The 19,612-nt window shown below is 41.4% G+C and overlaps 1 protein-coding gene across 1 annotated transcript in view; it reads right to left on the bottom strand.

Moving 5' to 3' along the window:
- TTBK1 (tau tubulin kinase 1) overlaps positions 1-19,612 on the bottom strand; it is a gene marked incomplete at its 3' end in the record, with an annotated part of 122,999 nt that overhangs the window by 76,521 nt on the left and 26,866 nt on the right. The window contains exons 2-3 of the mRNA XM_082048885.1: positions 16,141-16,299; positions 8,430-8,577 (exon numbers count right to left, since the gene is read on the bottom strand). Coding sequence (XP_081905011.1) covers positions 8,430-8,577; positions 16,141-16,248 — 256 coding nt within the window. The 5' untranslated portion in view covers positions 16,249-16,299. The remainder of the gene's footprint in view (positions 1-8,429; positions 8,578-16,140; positions 16,300-19,612) is intronic.

Raw genomic sequence — 19,612 nt, 5'->3', positions numbered from 1 at the left:
CATAGATTTATGTTTGTTCAGGTTCCTCAGGTCATCACCAACCTGATATTCACTTACAGTGGGAGGGACGTTGCTCCCCTAGTCGCTCTCTTGCAATACATCCACTTGAGAGGTGTGGGAAGAGAGCTTGCCACTGAAGACCGAAGCAAAAGAGTACCTCAGCCTTCTCCTCATCCATTGTTACAGGTTTGCCAGTCTTGTTCATCGGGAGGGTTGCACTTTCTTTGAACTTCCTATGCTGATTTACATACGTGTAGAAGCCCTTCTTGATATTCTTTGCATCCCTTGCCAAGTTCAGCTCCAGCTGTGCCTTGGCCTTCCTGACCCCATCTCTGCAAAACTGGGCAGTGTCCCTATACTCTTCCCAGGCTACCTGTCCCTGCTTCAACTGCCTGTGCCTTTCTGCCCTTTAGTTTGACTAGCAGGTCCCAACTCAGTCATGCTAGCCTCTTGCCTTCCTTACCCAACTTCTTACACCTGGGGATCAAGAGCTCTTGTGCTCTGTGGAAAGCATCCTTAAAGATCTGCCAGTTCTGTTCTGCTCCCTTGTCCCTGAGGGCAGTTTCCCAGGGAGGTCCTGCTGACTAACACCCTGAAGAGCTGGAAGTTGGCTTTCCTAAAATCCAGGGTCCTGACACTATTCTTTGCCTGACCCACATCCCTCAGGACTGTGAACTCCACGAGCGCATGATCACTGCAACCCAGGCTGCCTCCAATCTTGACATCGCCTATTAGCTCACTTGCATTGGTGACCATCAGGTCCAGTATTGCATCCCCCCTGGAAGGGCTGTCTATTACCTAGCTTAGGAAGTTATCCTCAATGCACTCCAGGAGTCTCTTGGATTGCCTAGAGCTCGCCATGCTACTTTTCCAGCAGATGTTGGGGTGATTGAAGTTCCCCAGCAGCACAAGAGCCTGAGAGGCAATGCCTCCTGTAGCTGGAGTAAAAAGGCTTCATCAATAGTCTCTCCCTGATCTGGCAGCCTGTAGTAGACTCCAACCACAAGGTTTCTTTTGTTTCCTCAGTGTCTGATTCATACCCATAAGCTTTCAACCTGCTTGTGGCTATTCTTCAGAGGCAGCTCTTCACAGTCTATCCATCTTTTCATGTAGAGGGCAACCCCTCCACCTTTGCTTCCTTGCCTGCCCCTTTCTGATTAGCCTGTAGCCATCCATTGCCACACTCCAGTCATGGTATCCGTCCCACCAAGCTTCAGTAATGGCCACTAGGTCATAGCTTACTAGCAGCATGGTGGTTTCCAACTCCAAGATGAGCAGCTGATAATAACTGCCCACAAAGGGCAAGGCAGAACAGCAAAGGAGTAAGAATTCAACACAGCCTCAAAATAAGTGTGTTATAAATCCTCCTTCATCCATTCCATGTCCTTCCCCCCTCCCGTGACACCATGGTTGACACAAAAAATATGTGGCCCAAATGCTACTTAATTCAAACACCCATATAACTCTTCCACATGCTAAAATGCAGCGCTGGGCACAGAGGCTACAGCTATATCAAGTGTATGAATCTGCCACCCTGTGATAGCCTAAAAACCTGCCAAGGGTAATGTACCCTGATTTCCAGCCTTTACAGATAGGTTGGTTACACCAATCTAGCGAAATACTGTAGAAACACATAAAACATGTCTACAAAAGTAACAGAAACTGAATCACAGAGAGTTAAGGCACGACTTTAACATGAAAAAACTCACATATAAAAAAAAGAAAATAGTATGACTGGCAAATGAAAAAAGACCAAGCAAGATCTCTTCTCCTCCGCTATTTTATTAGGAAACCCTTACATGTCCAACCCCCGGCAGTAAATGGGGAATAAGCAACACAGACATGCTTCGTTATCTGCTGTAATAAAATCAGGTACTCAAAAACTACAAAACCTGTGACCAGGCTGCATCTTGAACAACTACTCAATATGCAAAAGATCTCTGCACTGCAGAATAAAACTAATCAGAGTCCTACGCAATGAGATTGGTTACACATAAAAGAAGGCATCTAAAAAGAAAATGACACACTGAAGAGAGTTCAGGAATGACTGGCTGATGAGTGAGGTCAAAAGCAAGTACATGGGGCCTCGTTGCCTCACAGCAGGGCAAAATTGCCCCCATGAATGAACAGAAAATGGTGCTCAGCACCAGAATAATCCAGCCATTTTAACTGCCAATCTGACTGTTAGGCTGCTCCAAGGAGAATCCCAGCAAAGAATGCCGTGCCTACATACTTATTTTGGGGAACCTGTGGACCGGGAGTCATCTGAAGTGCATGCCTCGTGAGAGATCCTTTTGTACCATCCTACTCCCACAAGCCCTCAGAATGCTCCCAGAGAGATGTATCAAGAAGTGGGTAAGGACAGGGAGGAAACTTCTGAATTCAAACAATGTGCTGCTGGGCCGCAGATAGCCCCAGTTAAGCATCTAGAGAAGACACAGTGCCTGGTTTGGCATGTAAAGATGGTTTCCACAACCCTCTCTGCAGCAGTGCAAAATTTAGAGGAAATAATCCACTGGATATAATCAGGGATACTGGTTTACTGTTTCTGCAATTAAGGTTCATGTTGGAACAGCAGACTAACACTGAGATAGCGCAAGCCAAGCACCTCAAGTGCTGTGCAAGAGCTGTTCTAACAGAGGTATTGTGTGCAGAGTCCAGATAGTATTTCACAGATGATCCCTTGCCACCTGAACATTGCTCCAAAGCAAATCCAGGGCAGGAAAAATGTCACAGAGGGAGCAGGCAGGTTTCTGTCTGTCTGTATTCCAAAGGATTAGAAAAGCATTGAAGATAAAGAAAAAACATCTGCTCTTCTAGAAGCAATAGGACTCTTTCTTCCATGCGTTCAATGACAGGAAATCATCCCATTTTTTCTACCCATGACTCCAAAGATCAGGGGTCTCAGAGTCCAGGTTTATAATAGCAATGAGGTTTTAAAGCAAGCTCCCATACCGCCTTAAATCATCACAATTACTCTCTGTCAGTGTTGTTCACACAGTGACTTCAGGCCATGTAAACTTTTCTGAGCAAACAGACCCAGAAGCTCCATTCCAGATGCACACCAAATCATCCCCAAATCCTAAAGGAGGCAGTCCAAACCAACAACTGGTTCCTCAGACAGGGGGATGAGATTAAAACCAACCCAAAGCAAAATCCTCAAAACACATGCTGTTTATAGTTTAAAATCCCCAAGCCATAAGTGCTGGAGATGTATAGACCTGAGCAACTGCTTCTATCCACTGATCTGCTGGTACTATACTGCTCACTAATATCCACATACCTTACGACAGTAAAACACAGAAAACCCAGCAAAGGTTCTTCTTGCTCTCTGGGTAAGCAAGTTGCTAATTCACTTAGCGATACAGATCTTATTTCCATTTCTTTTTTAATGTATGTAGTCAAAAGCAAAAAACTTGCAGATGCAACTAAACCAGAAACCTTCTGTGCTGGAGACAATTTGTATCTGCAAGAAGTATTTTGCCAATGATGTACCTTAGGCTTGGTTTCAAAGTGCTTGACTGCAAAGTAGAAAAGCCCAATAGGTTAAAATTATATGCAAACAGTACAATCATATAAAAGTATCTCACTTAAAGATAACTTTACAGTAGTGATTAAGGTAATAAAATGAGGGCTTGGCACTACAATAGTGTTCTTCTGACAGGAAGCTGTGTTCCTGCATAAGTTCCCTTTGCAGATGTGCCAAACTATCTCTGAAACAGTTTCTGAATGTTATAGGTAAGATTTTAATACTGACTAGGGTAATTCTCTATTAGCTGTCTATAAAATATTTTTTCTTGTATTTTTTCATACTACTACTTTGATTTATTATCCCTATACTTACCAACTACATACACACATTTCTTATTGCTGTTCACCATGAATTTTTCATATAATTTCCACATTGTTACTTATTGCACATTTTAGAAATAAATATGTATATAAGAATCTATTACTGCAAAAGTCTACTCTTTCGTGCAGTTCCTTGGACTCTCCATGACATCCAGGAGCTGGGAACTGCACAGCAGCCTTCTTCAAGGAAGGAAAATTTTCTGATCCTTCAGGTAAACTTAGTGCTGCTTACTCCTTCATCCACAGAAGGAAGAGATAAGTCAGCGATAATCAAGCACAACAGAGGTGGTGAGAAACTCCTGTAGTCAGGCCAAAAGGGTTGCTCAGGCTGATGTTGATAAACAGCAGATGTCACCTACAGCAGACACTGGGTAAACACATGGTACAATCTCAAATAAAAGAGAGATCCATGGTTGTATGCTGTAGTGTCCACTGGTTCTACAACAAGGTATGGTTGCCTGAATGCCATAATGTGGAGAACATTTGGAAAGAATGACTGGTTTTCAAAGGGCAACTCCTCATGGAAGAGGCCTGGCATCATGGAGGATCCCATCTGCTTGTGCTGCAATGATGATACAGGTAAAATCAGGCACTGTGGGGGGTGCAGGCCTCCTTGAGCAGCAAGGATTGTAATACATGTTGCAATACTGAGATTAGCATTCCTAATGGTACCAAAAAGAGAATGCAGTTTCCCTGTTCCCCAGGCAAGCTTACCAACACTCACTGAGAAAACAGCTTTGGTTCAACAGTGCCAAAGCCCTGTCAGAAGAGGGGAGCAACAGGACAATGTAAGCCAAACAGTGTGTGACGAAGATGAAAAAAAACTGTTATCTTGCAGTGCTGTGGTTAGAATTCACCAGATAGAGTAACGCCACACAGAATGTCCTGAGTCCTGCAAGCCCAGCCTGAACAAGGAAATACTCTACAGCAACTCCATGGGACCAAGAGGTTTTGCTTTTCACTAAAATAGTCCAGGGCCAGCAAGGAAATGAAAGAAATTTTGCTGGAAACTTTTTGGGTAAATGCCCAACAACAGGACAACCAAGAGCTTCAGCTTATCGCCCGCTTGAGCAAGAAACTCTGTAAGCTGACTTCTCAATTGTATTTCACCCAAAGGTGAAAAGGGCACCGTTGCTCATGCTTCCCAGCCCCAAGACAGTAAAAAGAGTTGGAAGACTGGTCAGAAGATGATCTATGATCCTTGCAAGTCAGAAAGAACTTTCCTTTTGGCAAATACATTAATATTTAAACAGACAAATTAAAAACACTACAGCTAAAAAAATCAAATCAATTAAGAGCAGAACAGAATGACTCTGCAGGGCAGCTGATACTGAAGAAGGTATAGGGACTCTCTAGAAGAGTCATTAACTGATTAGTTCCCCAGTTGTTCTGTGTGGACTGACAGTGAAGGGACCTGCAGCTGTGTTCCTTATATGGCGTTTCCAGAAAGTGTCCCAGAAAGTCTGACTGTTGGCACCAGCCTGCAGTCCAAACTGATCAGGATCTACTGCACTGAGAGGTCAGGCTGCACCTAAATCACATGCTGACATAGGGGCTGCAGTATGGGCTAATGGCCAGCCTTCTCTATCCCAAACTCTGTGAAGCTCTAGCAAATTGCAAGATCCTGATCACAAGTTCTGAAAAGAACAGCAGCTCACCTGTCCTTTAATGTTGGTGTGATACCTAAATAGAAAACAATAAACCTGCACTATTTAAGAGTGGGCTGCAATGTTGAATTCTACCAGAAAAGTACAGAGGAATTTTAGACAATATTGTTCTGTTTCTTTTCACCTGAAAAACCATTAACTGACTGTATCACCTATGGTAATACTACCAGCTTTCTCCATCTACCAGCTGTTGGGATAACATCAGCATCTCCATTTCTGAAAAGTTTCCCACCTCTTCACAACAGCTCACAGTGAAAACATACACAATACATGATTCCAAACTCTCTCAACCTTATTTCTCACTTTAACTTTATCATTTAATCCAGTAAGGCATTTGGGGCTTAACCTTGAAGCAAAAAGTTAAATTCTACACAGAACAGATTGATTTGTAAAAATATGGCTACATAATTTGTTGTTCTTAAATGCAGAATAGCTGATGGATAGCCAGTTCTGCTTCTTCTGACTTTTCTGTCCCTTAATATTTGGTAACTGCTTTGCCAGGGGACTTTCCTAATTCCACACACCACCACTCCCTCTCCCCAGTTACCAGGAACATGCTGTGTTCAACTGTGGGTGATTTTTCAAGCATTTGCTATTTTCAGCTATTTTCCAGAAATAAACACTGATGGCAAAGCATGAGTATTAGTCAAGTCTTTGCACATTTTATGGTGCTAGTTCTGATTTGGTGACTTCAGGTTTTGCTTTTCAAGCATTACCTGCCCTGGATGTAACACATATTGACAATAGCCAACATGATCGCATCAGCTCTTGGTATTCTAATGATCTACCATTCCACACATTCACACCCTCACTCAGTTTAGAGCAGTTCCAAGTGTACAACCAAATGCAAAAATCTTAATCTCTGCCTTGCTTGCCCTCACTCTATTACTTTCAGACCTCAGCCACCTGCTCTGCTGTTGTCTGGGAGCTGGATATCCAGGCCTTTCACAGATCAACAGCAAGGTTTCTCCTAATGACCTGGGTTGATTTCTCCTTTGTTTTGATTGTCTTTACACAGCTCAGCCACATTTATTACAACACAGTGTATTCAAAAAAGGCCTCATCAGTCCTCCTCTTAGAGGAGGTGAACTGTGGAAAACTATTTGACCTTCAAAAATAATACACTGAGTTTCACCTCGAGGTGATCTGTCACAGACATTGAGTAACCCCTGTTTCACAAGATCTGCAACAGTCTCACCCTCTAATTCAATAGTATCTCTGGAAATTTTGTGCAAGGGCAGAAGTATAGACATGGACATAGGGACACTATCTCTGAAGCATGAGCCCTGGTGATATGGATACTACTCACTGCTTCATGGGAAGGTGTTTCCTCAGCCCAAGATGGAATCCTGCAAAAAGGAACACACGTGCCTTCAAAGGCCTATTACACTAGAACACGTAAACTGTTTCTGTCAATAACTGGTCGTATCTTCACAAGGTAATCCATGCACAATGCTCTTCAGCAAACAGCAGATGCCTTAAAGGCAGATTTGGAAATTCCTTGTTTACATCCTCCCTTAGCAATCAGTTTTTAGTAGAAGCCCCCTCACTGTTCCTTCAGCCAGGAACAACTGCAGCAAGAATACTCCCTTGCACCGTTTGGTGTTAAACTCTATCTCATCAGCATTGTAAAAGCCTTTGGGATACTGGCTGGCTTCTTTCACCCTATTCTACAATTTCACTCTTGATAATGACTGTCACTTTAAAGAGCAGCACAGGAAGTTTAAATTTTTAGCCTTACTTATAGTTTCATCTGAGCAAACAGAAACCAGCACCCTGAGTAAGGCAAGTGCCCATTTAGTGCAATTTCTTAAGTGGAGGCAGGGTTGGACATGAGTCTAGGAAGGCTTCCATTTTGCTGTTTCCTGTTGGAGCGAATAAAGGACCCCGCACTCCGATTCAATGTGAATCACACTAGAGCCATTTGTTATAGAAACAAGCCTCCTTATATATGCAACTATTCTCTGATCACGCGTCCATGCTCCAATCATGCATTCACTGATTGGATATCATCTATGTTCACGAGCTGTCCATGTGCTGGAGTCTCACTGCTGATAGGTCCATTGATTTATGTCATGTTGAGGCCTTGTTATTGCAGAATTGCTTCTCTCCCACGGCAGGTCCTGTTTTCAGCTTTTGAGTTGGCCTTGAAATTCCTTTGGGCCTGGATGGTTCAATAACAAATCTCCATCTAACAGAAACCCCTCCACAGTTTCCCAATCCATTTGAAACCTGCTTACAAGCTTTGCCAGGTTCAGCTGTAGAAATTGATGGTCCCAGGGCTGACTTCTACACCCAAACCAATATAAAGCTGTGTTAGTCAATATTAAGAATAGGCCTATCATTTAAATTAATACAATTCAAAACCACCACTCTCAAAACTAAAAGACCTAAAATCACTTCACACTTTACCTGCAGGACAGTCAGCTACACTAAAAATTAACTAATTGTCAGTTTCCCTATACTTCATGTTATCCACTTTTTGCACTCATCTACTAGTCCATCAATTATTTTACTTGGAGACTGTCATGCTTACAGTACTATTGTCATGAATATCATCCCAGTCCTCTAGGAGGCAATCAGCTAACTTCATTTCTTAGTTGGCATTGCTTGCTCTGTTCCTTATTACCTCATCAGTACCACTAGACTGCACAGACCAGTGTACCAATAGTTCAGTTTTAATTTCCTCATTGTTCTTAGAACCCGGTGTACAAAAATAGTCCTTGTAATTGGAACTCACTTGAGCAGGATTTTTTGCAGAATGTAATAACTTGCAAGCTGAATGACTTAATGTAACATCACATATAGATGGCAGCTGAAGAGAAAATTACAAAAACAGTTGCAACTTCAGATTCTAATTGTTAACAGGCACAGTGACCTTTAGCACTTCCAAAGAGCTTTCTGCCTTACCTTGCAGCTTTTTCAGGACAGCCACTTCCATCTTGAGAACTTGCTTGGGCTGCTGGGCTGATTCCACCTTCAAGGCCACATTCTCCCGGGTCAGCAGATCCATCGCCTCATAGATCTCCCCAAAGCCACCACCACCAATCTTCTTCAACTAGGAAAGTAGAAAGAGGTTTGGTACAATGTACAAGAGACAACATCAAATTCACTCTCACAGAGCCAGGCACTAGCTTCTTTCCTACACAGAGAGAACAAACTCAGCGTCCAATGTGTGCTCTGCCTGAATCCCTTCACTGCACAGTTAGGCAAAAGTCCAGCTACCCACTTAACTGTGCTATGTATAAATTTCTCTGCTGTAACAACAAAGAACAAGCCTTGCAAGTGATGGTATGTTATACATTTAAAAGCAAATGATAACACCTTTTACCTCAGCAATGTTCTTGCCAAAATTCAAGGAAAGACCCTTCAAGGGGGCCCCTTCTACTAAGCAGTCATTTCTCCCCCTCCAAAAGTACACTTTCCTTAGGCAGGCCTTCTCTGCTGTCCCCTTGTTGTGCTTGATGTTGGTGTGGGACCAGTCAGAATTGCGAGCTGTGTGTGGCTCAAAATAATCTAGAAGGGGGATCCTTCTACTACTTCAAGATAGTAGAACCATTATCCAGACCATGGTAGATAAAAACTGGAATTCACTCTCAACAAACACATCTCTGCAGTAAAACACAACCACGGCAGTTGGAACTGAAGTCTTCAAGCAGTAAATTAAATGATGTTTTAATTTCATTCACAGGATTTTAAATAGAGAACAAAACATCCACTAGAATATTTTACAACATGCTTGGACCTGCTCTGGTAGTGAGGTTACTTCATGGTCACATTTCAGAGAACTACCAAGTGCATTACCTCATGACAGTTACGTACAAGCAACAAGTACAGCTCCATCATTCCTCTTTCTCTCTTTCTCTCTTTTTTTCTTTTTAATTTTAAAGCGCACCAAATGATGTTTTTTGTGTCTCTGAGCAAAATTAAAGACTGTTTCACAATAGAAGGATATCACTACTTGGAAATAAAAACAATTTCAACTGACATAAGCTCAAAGCTAAAGATGTCTAAGTTTCAGAATATCTGATATGCACCTACTAGAGACAGATCATCTGCCTGTTCTAGAGTAGCCACCCACTCAAGAAAGTAAGCTGTGATCCTCTGCCTTTCCTGGAAGGTAATTCCTTCATTCTCCTTCTGCTGTGACTTGACAGCATATGCATATGCAGTTATACACCTGCATGTATAAGACAGATTCCTAACATGTTGCAAGTGTCAATGTCTATGCCAGGAAAATTCTTTTACATTTGCTTCCCTTAGGTATATTTAAAACATACTATGTTGCCCAGGAACAAATTCAGGTTTACTGCAGAGCTAGATCAGGGCTCCTTTGATCTGCTTAGCACTTGTTCATTGAAGGTCTCAGTGGGAAACAAGCAAAAGTCAACAGCAATACATAGCTGAGATGAAGAAGAAACATAGGCCACCCAAACATCCTGCTGGGTTGCAAATTCAAGGAATGGATCTGGGGAGAAATATTGCTGAGCCAGTACAGTCGCACACAATGATCTTTTTCCATTCACTAGTCTTAACAGGGACAGTTCTGAATCTGTAGGAATGTCTAGTCGTGTACAATGCACAACCTTGATCACCCTGCTTCTAGAGGTTCTCACTGAATTAGGAGTGGTTCATTTTAGGATCAACAGAATGATCAGGAGCCTGGAAAAACTAAGAACAGACTAGGACTACCTCAGAAAAAGCAAAAGAACATGTGCAGGTTCAGGAAGAAAGGTACAGGTGTTGAGACTGCTCACCTGGGAAAACAGCCAAACTGGAGGACCCGTATAAGTCAATAGAGCAACAAATGCAAGATGACATGAGATCAAGATCAGCACTTCTGCAGAATCAGAAACCTGACTTTATATAGACATTCCAGCCAACAGATGCGCCTCACTGTCTAAGAACCCTCAATATGCCTCTACTTCCTCGCATCCTTTCTCATCTTCCTATGAAAATTATTCCCTGGTATACTTTTCCCAGCACATCAGATGTTCCTACTCGTCATCACCAGCACCGCCATCCTCCTTTCTTTTTCAGCAACACTCAGAAGCCATCAGTGACCATTTAATTTTCTTTTTTGCAGAGCAAGTTGTTATCTTGCAGCTCAAGGTCAGGGGCTTTACACACAGGCATTTCCTCATTGCTTGGGTGCTCTGTTGGAGTTCACTGTCTGAAGTGAACTCAGCACAGCCTCTGCTGAACACAAAGGAGAGATGGGCATATACCACTAAGAAATTAAACAAATAATGAAACTGTTAAACACAAAGTCAAGAAAGAGAAGGGAATATCTAATGAGAATCACCTAAGTGGTAATCATGAGTCACCATCCCATGCTAAGCTTCACTGCTCTGTGAATATTCTCACCCTGTTTCCTATGTTCCACCAGTCCATTTGCTGTGAAGACTGGGATACAGGCTGACAACACGAGCAGGCTTCATTCTACCTAAATGCATGAGCCTGTGTGTGAACTGGGTGTCCAGATTTCCATTATGACTTGTAGAGTCAGGCAAACAAGTCATTTGATCAAATGCAGGTATCTATTTGGACTTGCACACAGACAAACAAAATTTGTCAAGCTGCATCTCAGACATTATTTCAGTCCTTTCAGCACCCCACCAACAGTCACATGACCATACAGCTTATTGTAGTGCTTCTTTCATATTCTAAGAGGCTTCATGCCACATTAGGCCCTTGGAGCAAACTGTTACTGAAAAACCACTCTACTTCACCCCTCAGTGTGGCAGTCTCCAGCTCCGAGGTTCCAGGAAATCTGCAAATTGGACTGTCCCTCAGGACTAGCGACACAAACCAGCCGTGTCCTGATGGGGAAATCCACTCCCAAAAGCCCTCCCTGGATATATCAGTAGTTACACAGGATAGAGATGGTACCTTTTAAAGACTCCTTTAGATATCCTGAAATATTTTGTATTTATCCTGAAAAGATTCCTGTATCACAATCCTCCAGAGCCAGTTAAAACAAAACGAAACAACACAACACACAGCCTTCCCACTAAGCAGAAATCAGTACTCACAGAGGGACAGTTCAAAAAAAACAAGGCAACGCCACCCACCCCCAACAAAAATAGCCATTTAATCTTTTATTCAGCAAGTTTTTATGACACTGCTGCTCCAAACAAAGTCTGCCTTCCAAGGATATTACATAAAGACTAGATCTGCCCAGGAAAACACTCCAGGACCAACGCACTAGTGGTTCTGTCTCAATACCAGTGGCAAGGTCAGGAACATGAACATGTGCTCTGAACCCAGAGTGAAGGACCAAACCAAGAGCCATCAGCCTATGGTGAACTCAGCCAGGGTCAATGCTGTCACCCACAGGCTTCAAATGTTGACAAGGTCAAATGGTGATTACGGTGACCACCTTTATCTGCTTTAGGTAAGTCAGCAACTCCTGCAGCCCAACTCAATGAGCTACTTGATCCAGAAGTAGCTAGCAGGCCTCATCTGACTTAACAATAGGTGAGGAAAAGTAGACCTACATTCACCAAACTCTCAGAGTCCACTCAGCTTGCTTAGGAGGACTGGAGTTACACTCATCTGAAGGGAAAACTAATTTTTATAAAACAGGCATGAACTGAGAAACCAATCAAGGAGAAGTCAACCAGCCACATTCTAAAACATCTAAAGACCCACCAAAGCCCACTTAAAGCAATTCTGCACAGCATGAGACTAAAACAGGCCCCAGGACTCACAAAGCACTTTCCTTGTTTAAAGTTCCCTCTTTGAACCATAAATGGCCTTTGTGACGAAGACAAAGTGGAAAGTCCACAAAAGTTTATGGGGCTTCCAGCAAGGTTTCCAAAATAAACAGGAGAATGGCATGTGTAACCAAAACTTAAGTTCAAGAACCTCAGAAACCTGGAAGAAACCAAAGCATGGATTGCATATACAAGAGTCACCACTTGTATTCAAGGCTCAGTGCAGGAGCTGCCAACTCTGTCTTGCTAATAAGTCTGATTTCTTAATCCCCATAGAAAGGATTTAGCTGAAATAAAGAGATATATCCATTAAGCCTTAACATCTATACCTAGTTCAAAGCAAGTACAAGTTATGTTTGACTCCCCTGCACAAAGCAGTTCACATCACTTAGAGCACGTATGGATCAAGTCACCCTCTGGGATCTCAGCAAAAGTCACATGGTTCCAGTACTGGTCCAAATTTCATCCAGTCACAGCATCAAAAATATCTGGAAGTAAAGAGTGATGATTCAAAAGAATACTTCAAGTCTGAAAGTTTTGGTAAAAAGCATAAGCACTCCCCGTCTACACCTTTCTCCAAAAAATAACAAAAATACCATTGTTGTCAGGTAGCCAAACTTTACTCACTTGAAGTGACAGGGAAATTAACTACAAACAGGCTAATGGCAGAGAACTAACATCTCCATTTGTCAAGACTTTGTCAGTCAGCATATAGTAGGAGAGGAGGAAAGGAATTCAAGGAATACATTACACTGATCTAAAATTCGAAATTGGCTCAATACTGGAAGTATGCCAGCATGAAGAACTACAAGGTTCAAGAAGATGCCCAGCCAGAGACAGTCACGATAGGAGGACAAATTACACAAAAAACCTTCTGGCAGCTGAACCCCAGCAGCACATAAATATGCCACACACCTGCTTGAGCAAGGTCCATCACTCACAGCAAAAGCTTTGGACTGTCCAGCTTGCATGCTATGGGTTAGATTCAGAAAGGTCTATGATAAAGAAAAAAATGCTTCTGTTGATCTTACAGCTGTCTGCTCACTTTAAGGTACAATCTCTTTTTCATCTCTCATGTGATTCTATGCTATCCATTTCCTTGAGCCAACAGAAGTATTTTTATGTTTTTTCTAGATTATTTTGAGTCACACACAGCTCGCAATTCTGACTGGTCCCACACCAACATCAAGCACAACAAGGGGACAGCAGAGAAGGCCTGCCTAAGGAAAGTGTACTTTTGGAGGGGGAGAAATGACTGCTTAGTGAAGGCTCACAACACACAACTCAGCTAGCACAAGGCCAAATTCCCAGCTCTACTCAGAGCTAGGAATTAGAATTTCTCATTGCTATTTATGCCCTTTAGCAAGTAATGTAATTTCTCAGAGCCTTCAATATGACCTCACCTCATATTGAAGACTACTGTGAGTTAACATCATAAAAGGCTATTTCTCTAGTTAGAGGTAGTTGTTGTTGACAATGTAGCTGCACATTTCTGTATTTTCTAAGGCAGATTTAGTGAGTAGAGCTTCTAGCAGTCCCCAGTCAGATTTAAGCAACAATGAAATCACTGAATCCCACATTTAGTGCCTCTACCAAATTTAAAATTTGTTTGAAATGTTCCCCTATGAGCATAACTGAGCATATTTTAAACTTTATTTGGAGTTTTGGGGAATTTCAAGAATTCTGCTGTTTCCAAGAACAAAGTTACTTTGTTTAGACTGTGTTAAAAATACTCCCATCATTCACAGAAGTTTTAGCACTCCTGTCTATGAAGGAGAAACTCAAAGTTTGATAAACAGTAGGAATGGTACAAACTGAAGCTAGATAAAGGAGAATGGAAAAGAATGAGTATTTGCAACCATGCACCTGAAGTAACAGGTTAGCATCAGGAAGCCATCTCAATTCAGCTTTGCAAAGAGCATGTGCCAGCCTGATGAAATTGTAGGCTCTAAGGAAATTTCCATTTGTGTAGGGATGGTCAGATAAAAACTGCAAGCAGTATTTTCTGAGAAGTCCACAGGCACAAAGCATGTTTCAAGTCCTGTATGTCAGTTAACCTGCACATGTATAATGCTGCCAAAACAAGTATAAGTGCTCTAGCACAGCTCTGAAAGAGTACAGCAAGACTTTCCTTCAGCTGTGCCAGAAAACTTTGGGAGCAAGATAGGGTTTGTCTCCATTTTGCTATCTAATCACAGAGAAAACTGAGATTCTCCATCTGCTATCAGGAAGTCTGCACAACGAAGAGCAGTTTGAATTGCTCAATTATAAATAGGCTGTTCAGGGATAGGCCAGACAGAAAAGTGAAGGCTGTGGAGAAAGCAGAAGCAAAGTGCAAGGATGAAGAGAGGCAGGCAATGAGAGAGTAACAAGAACAGACCAAGGTAGAACTGACAGGAGCAACAAAGAGATATAGGCTCAAGGCAAGTCTAATATGTCATCTGAAGTGGACTGTTGAAAAAAACCTATCCACAGCCTGGAGTCCTGAGTCTATTTCTCAGCTCTTCACAGCCCACAGCAAAACTCATGGGGCAGCTAGTTAGCTAGTTAGCACAGAGAAACGATTTAGTGCTACTACTAGAAATAACTCATAGTTCAAACTAGCAAGGCTTCTGCTGTGAGTTTAATGGTAAAGAAAGTTTAAAAATGGACACAATGTTACACGCGGGATTTTTTTTTTCAGCTTTTTAAAAGCAAAGCATTTAAAGCCAGAAAACAAAAAGTCTTAGAAAACACGTATAGAATTTCAAGAAGTAGAAAGGTACATGATGCTTTCATGTGTTATATTCGAGTTTCTTTAACTGATGTGATAATATCATCATGCCAGAGACCTCACTTTATGGCTAAAGAGAAAAGCCTTACATGTAAGAGAACTTGTATCCTTTGAACAAATCTGGTGGCAATGAAACACATGTCTGGAGGATGAGATTCTCCCCCTGTCTCTACCACAGCATTCTTGCATGATTATGGTCAAGATGCTGAATTGTCTGCTCACAGGCCATCACTAACTGCATGCTCATCTGTTGTGTGCCTAAGGCAAGACAGCCAGGTCCAATCTATAGAAGTGATGACCATGCCTAGATGCCCATAATGTCTAGCAGAGTTGTGCTTCAGTCATAAATATTAAGCAGTCTTCAGCTAATAGTTCTCTCTTGTATCACCTGGTAAAAGCATGAACAAATATATATATATGAACAAACATATTATCGATATATATATACACAAATACAGATATATGTATATCTGACACAGATACTATAGAAATATGAAACATAAGGAGCTGAGTTTAAATGGCAAACTCATGCCATGAATTTAAATGGACAGTGAGATCTGCAGCTGAACAATGAATACATAAAAGATGCAATAGCTACTAACTCAGTGTAGCCCATCCAGCTTGCACAACAGAGACAGTTGCATCACAAAGAAGTTAAACTCTGAACATGTAATGATATAATTTTTAAAAGTATCTTAATAAATTTACACAGAAGTTGTACCAACAAGCTAATTATGGAATTTCTGACTTTTGAAGTAGCTGACATTCCAACCTTAAACATTTGCTTTTACATTATTTCATTGTAATGCAATTCATTGGCACAGCTGTAGTATTCTTTGCCACAGTAACTTGAAAGATGAGTTTCTTACTCAAAGATGACTCAGCCTGCTGCAACAGTTCAATCCTACCTAAAAATCCTGGGCATGTTTAGTCTTCTAAAAATACCAAGCAGTCTAAAAAACACTAGAGCAATATTAACCATCTTCTTGCAGTATCTTACTAACATGTCAAACCATACCACTCCACTGTTGACTGCTGGAGCCCAAGATTAAACAGACAAGTTTCTATCCTACTACAGCAGGAGATCTGTTTGGGCCACCAAAGGAAGCACAAAGCGAGAGCTACTCACCACTTTCCAGCGATCTTTGACCACATAATTGGCCGGAAGAATGTCGACCTGTTCCCCTCCTCCACTCATGTTTGTTTCGTCCTTGATGACTGCTGCTAGGCACTGCATTTGCCAGCCAGAGGGTATTTTAGTAGCTCCCAATTTAAATGAGCCATTTATCTAGGGAAAAAAAGGGGTGGGGGGAAGGAATGACAAAATTAGCACAGGTCACAGCAGAAGTACATGCTACATTTCCACAGGTTTTGCTTGTTACAAAATCGGAACCAGTCTCTGAGGAAAGAAGACAAACTCACCTTGCAAACACCTGAGCTCACTCCATGCATAAAACTTGGCAAATGCAACCATGCTTCACGTCAGCAGCACAGACTAAAAGGGTAACAGTCACCAGCTGCACCATGCAAGAGTCCAGTGCTCCTGGGCCTGAGAGCCAACCAGTCAAAGAGATTCTAATGCCAAATGCTGCAAGAGCTGTTATTGTTATTGGGCAAAAGGGTCTTTCTTTAACAAAGCCGCTGCTACATAGGCAGTTTTTATGGCTTTCTTTGGATGACATCCAACACAAATCAGAAAGTTTTGCCAGGTATTGCATTCAATAAGCCTAAAAGCATCTGAAAAGGGAAGAAGGGCCTTTACAGAGCCAGGATTACAGATACTATCACTGTGATGAACAGCTAAGCAAAGAAGATGGGGATGGTTAGAAACGGCTCCAGCCATGTACAAATTAGTCATCCTCATAGCATACACGCAGTGCTAAACATGAGCAAATTAAAATACAGAGAGAAATCTTGTTCCTATGGTGTTTGCACTCTACATCATGCTCTTTTTTCCAGGTTTTATAGAGAGCTCCAGACAGCCTATGCTGAAATTAATTTTGGCTTGAAGTTTTTTGGTTATAGTTCTTCTACAAAAATGACTTTCAGATGCACAGTAATTCCACTTTCCTGGAAGAAAACTAATTGAAACGGTACTAATGAAAGATCATCCTAATGCATTTTGTCTCTTCCTGTTAAGATGTTTTTCTGGCTTTATAAGTAGGCCAGATCTTTTATTAAGCTTTCTTGGCAGCTCTATCATTCTCTCCCCAAAATGGGAAATATTTTCCTTCCTAAAAATGACTGTTACTGTAGCACTCTGACTGCAGATTTAAATAAGATTAACAACATAAATACCAAATTAGAAAAAAAAATATTAGAGCTGTTCATTCAACCATCACACTTCTTCAGGCCCAAAAAAAGTCACCAGTTATGAGCTCAAGTAAAGAGCTCATTCCCTAGCAATAAAAGAATAGGAAGTGACCTGTATGTAGTTTGTACAAGGAAGCAGCAGACAGAAGTATGTCAAAAGTGCAAGACATAGAGGATGGTCAAACAAAACATGAACAAAAAATCTCAAAGAGATCTTCACAAAATGTTTCATTCCAGATGTAGAAGATTACTACGTGGAAAAAAAATGAGCAGCAGACTAATGCAGGAAGAGGGATGCTGAGAAATGTTCATACAATCCAACATCTGCTAAAGTACTATCAAAATGAGATAAAAGAAATAAGAAGAAACTGAATATTAAAGAAATTCAGAAGAAGGGTGCTGCAAAATACTTCAAATTCTCATAGAAAGTCCTGCATCTGTATGGATTAGCAGCCTTTTCAGTCACCAGGTACTGAAGTAAGAAACCGGAAAGCTCTCCAAGGAGAAAGTACATGCTGTGTTTGGCAGCTTGTTGTGCAAGTCTAACACCATTCCAGGCTCCTTTATGCTCACCAGAACATCGGAATGGATCATCCTCCAGCTACCAGAGAGCTGTGCACACAGCCTCACTGCACATCACCACAGGCTGCACAGGAGAATGAATTCCCACAAAATCTCTTCTAAGGCTGGCTTTTCTTCTTGTTATTTAAAGAAAAGTCATCTAATGATAGACTGTTCCAAACCTTCAACATTACAAAAATATTAAAAACCCCACCTTGACACACAGGTACAGAGGCAAGTATCCCCTCCCTACTATTGAAGATCTCTTGGCATCACTTGAGGAAGACAAGTGTAGCACGATGCAGGCTCTGGATCGCAGGGGATACAAAGGCAGCTAGAGATCCAGCAACGAAGACATAGAGAGAGAAGCTTAGGAGTTTTCCAGAAACAGTGAGCCATGCACTATTTTTCACTTTGAAGCAAAACACCTACAAAGTATGGTACATGATGTACATAGCGATGCATGCGCATAATAAGATTTCAGTCTAGTGACTAGTGGTGGAAAGTAATCCCAAGAATAATTTTAGAGGAGAGACAGAGCACAAAAGGCTATGAGCACTCAAATCTAGGCAAGGTAGTACAGCTTTTCCTGGTGTACTATTCTACTTTCCTTTATCAATGTTATAATACATGTGTACAAAGATATTTAAAGATATTTAAAGGAGTCACATAAATGTTCACTGGCTTTGAAACAGAACAAAATCCTCCTGGGCACTACCAAGAATACCAGCCATTTGGCAATACAGAATTACAGAACCAAGTTTACAGATATACTGTGGTATAGCCAGAGTGATGCAGCCAAACCAAAAGTCAGTTTAATTACAGCCTGTTGTGGGGGACTACGGTGGGTCAACAGACTTATTCTGTGGTAACTAGTTGTAAGAGACTTCTTAGTAAATTCACTGTGCTAGTTCTTGAGGTCATGGGAGAGAATGAAAGAAAGGCTGACTTTCAAGGCCAATGGAATGCCATATTTGGAACAAAGTTTTACCATATGAATTCTTGTATTTGCCAGAAAGCCCTATACCCTTACCTGGGTCAAGATTTCTTAAGTAAATTGTAAGCTCAAATAATGTTTTCTGATAATTCTGTTTAGTTGCATGGCCTACAAGAAGCTGCTTGGATGGTACAGATCTGCTTGCTGCAAGTGAGAAATTTCAAATGCTGTATTTCCACTAGTATTAACAGCCAATGTTTCGATAAAGCAAACATTACACTGATAGAACTGAAACAGGACTTCGATCCAGTAAGGGAAAACAATATCCAACAAATATGACAACCAAAATGGACTTAGAGACTTTGATGAATAAATTTATTACAACCTTACAGGCTGATTGCATTTGATTGGACTTGCAGATTTGTCTGTTTATAGCTATAACATAGAAACAACCTGTGGCTATTGTGGGACACTATGATAAGATCGCTAACAGACTGATATACCGATTGTTACTCTGATCGAGAAATACAGGGAATTAATTTAAGTCTTAATAGGCCATGATCATTTTGTCATATATGTATAATTTTGAAATTTAATTTTGATTTTTTTTATTTGCTATCTATGTCCTTGTAAATTGCACTAGCCAATTTTCTTAACAGCACAGCTTTTGGCATGCATAAATGTAAATTGCTGCAGAACCTGCGAGTCTTTAACATCAGGTCACAGACCATACTTGTATCTGGTCTGATCCTACATACTTGCACAGTTTTTGTTGGTGGTTCTGGGAAGT

This window comes from Streptopelia decaocto (assembly GCF_964273445.1).
Source record: "Streptopelia decaocto genome assembly, chromosome: 3".
Classification (NCBI taxonomy): domain Eukaryota; kingdom Metazoa; phylum Chordata; class Aves; order Columbiformes; family Columbidae; genus Streptopelia; species Streptopelia decaocto.
The sequence above is the reverse complement of the archived record's forward strand: the minus strand, read 5'-3'. Positions and strand labels throughout refer to the sequence as shown.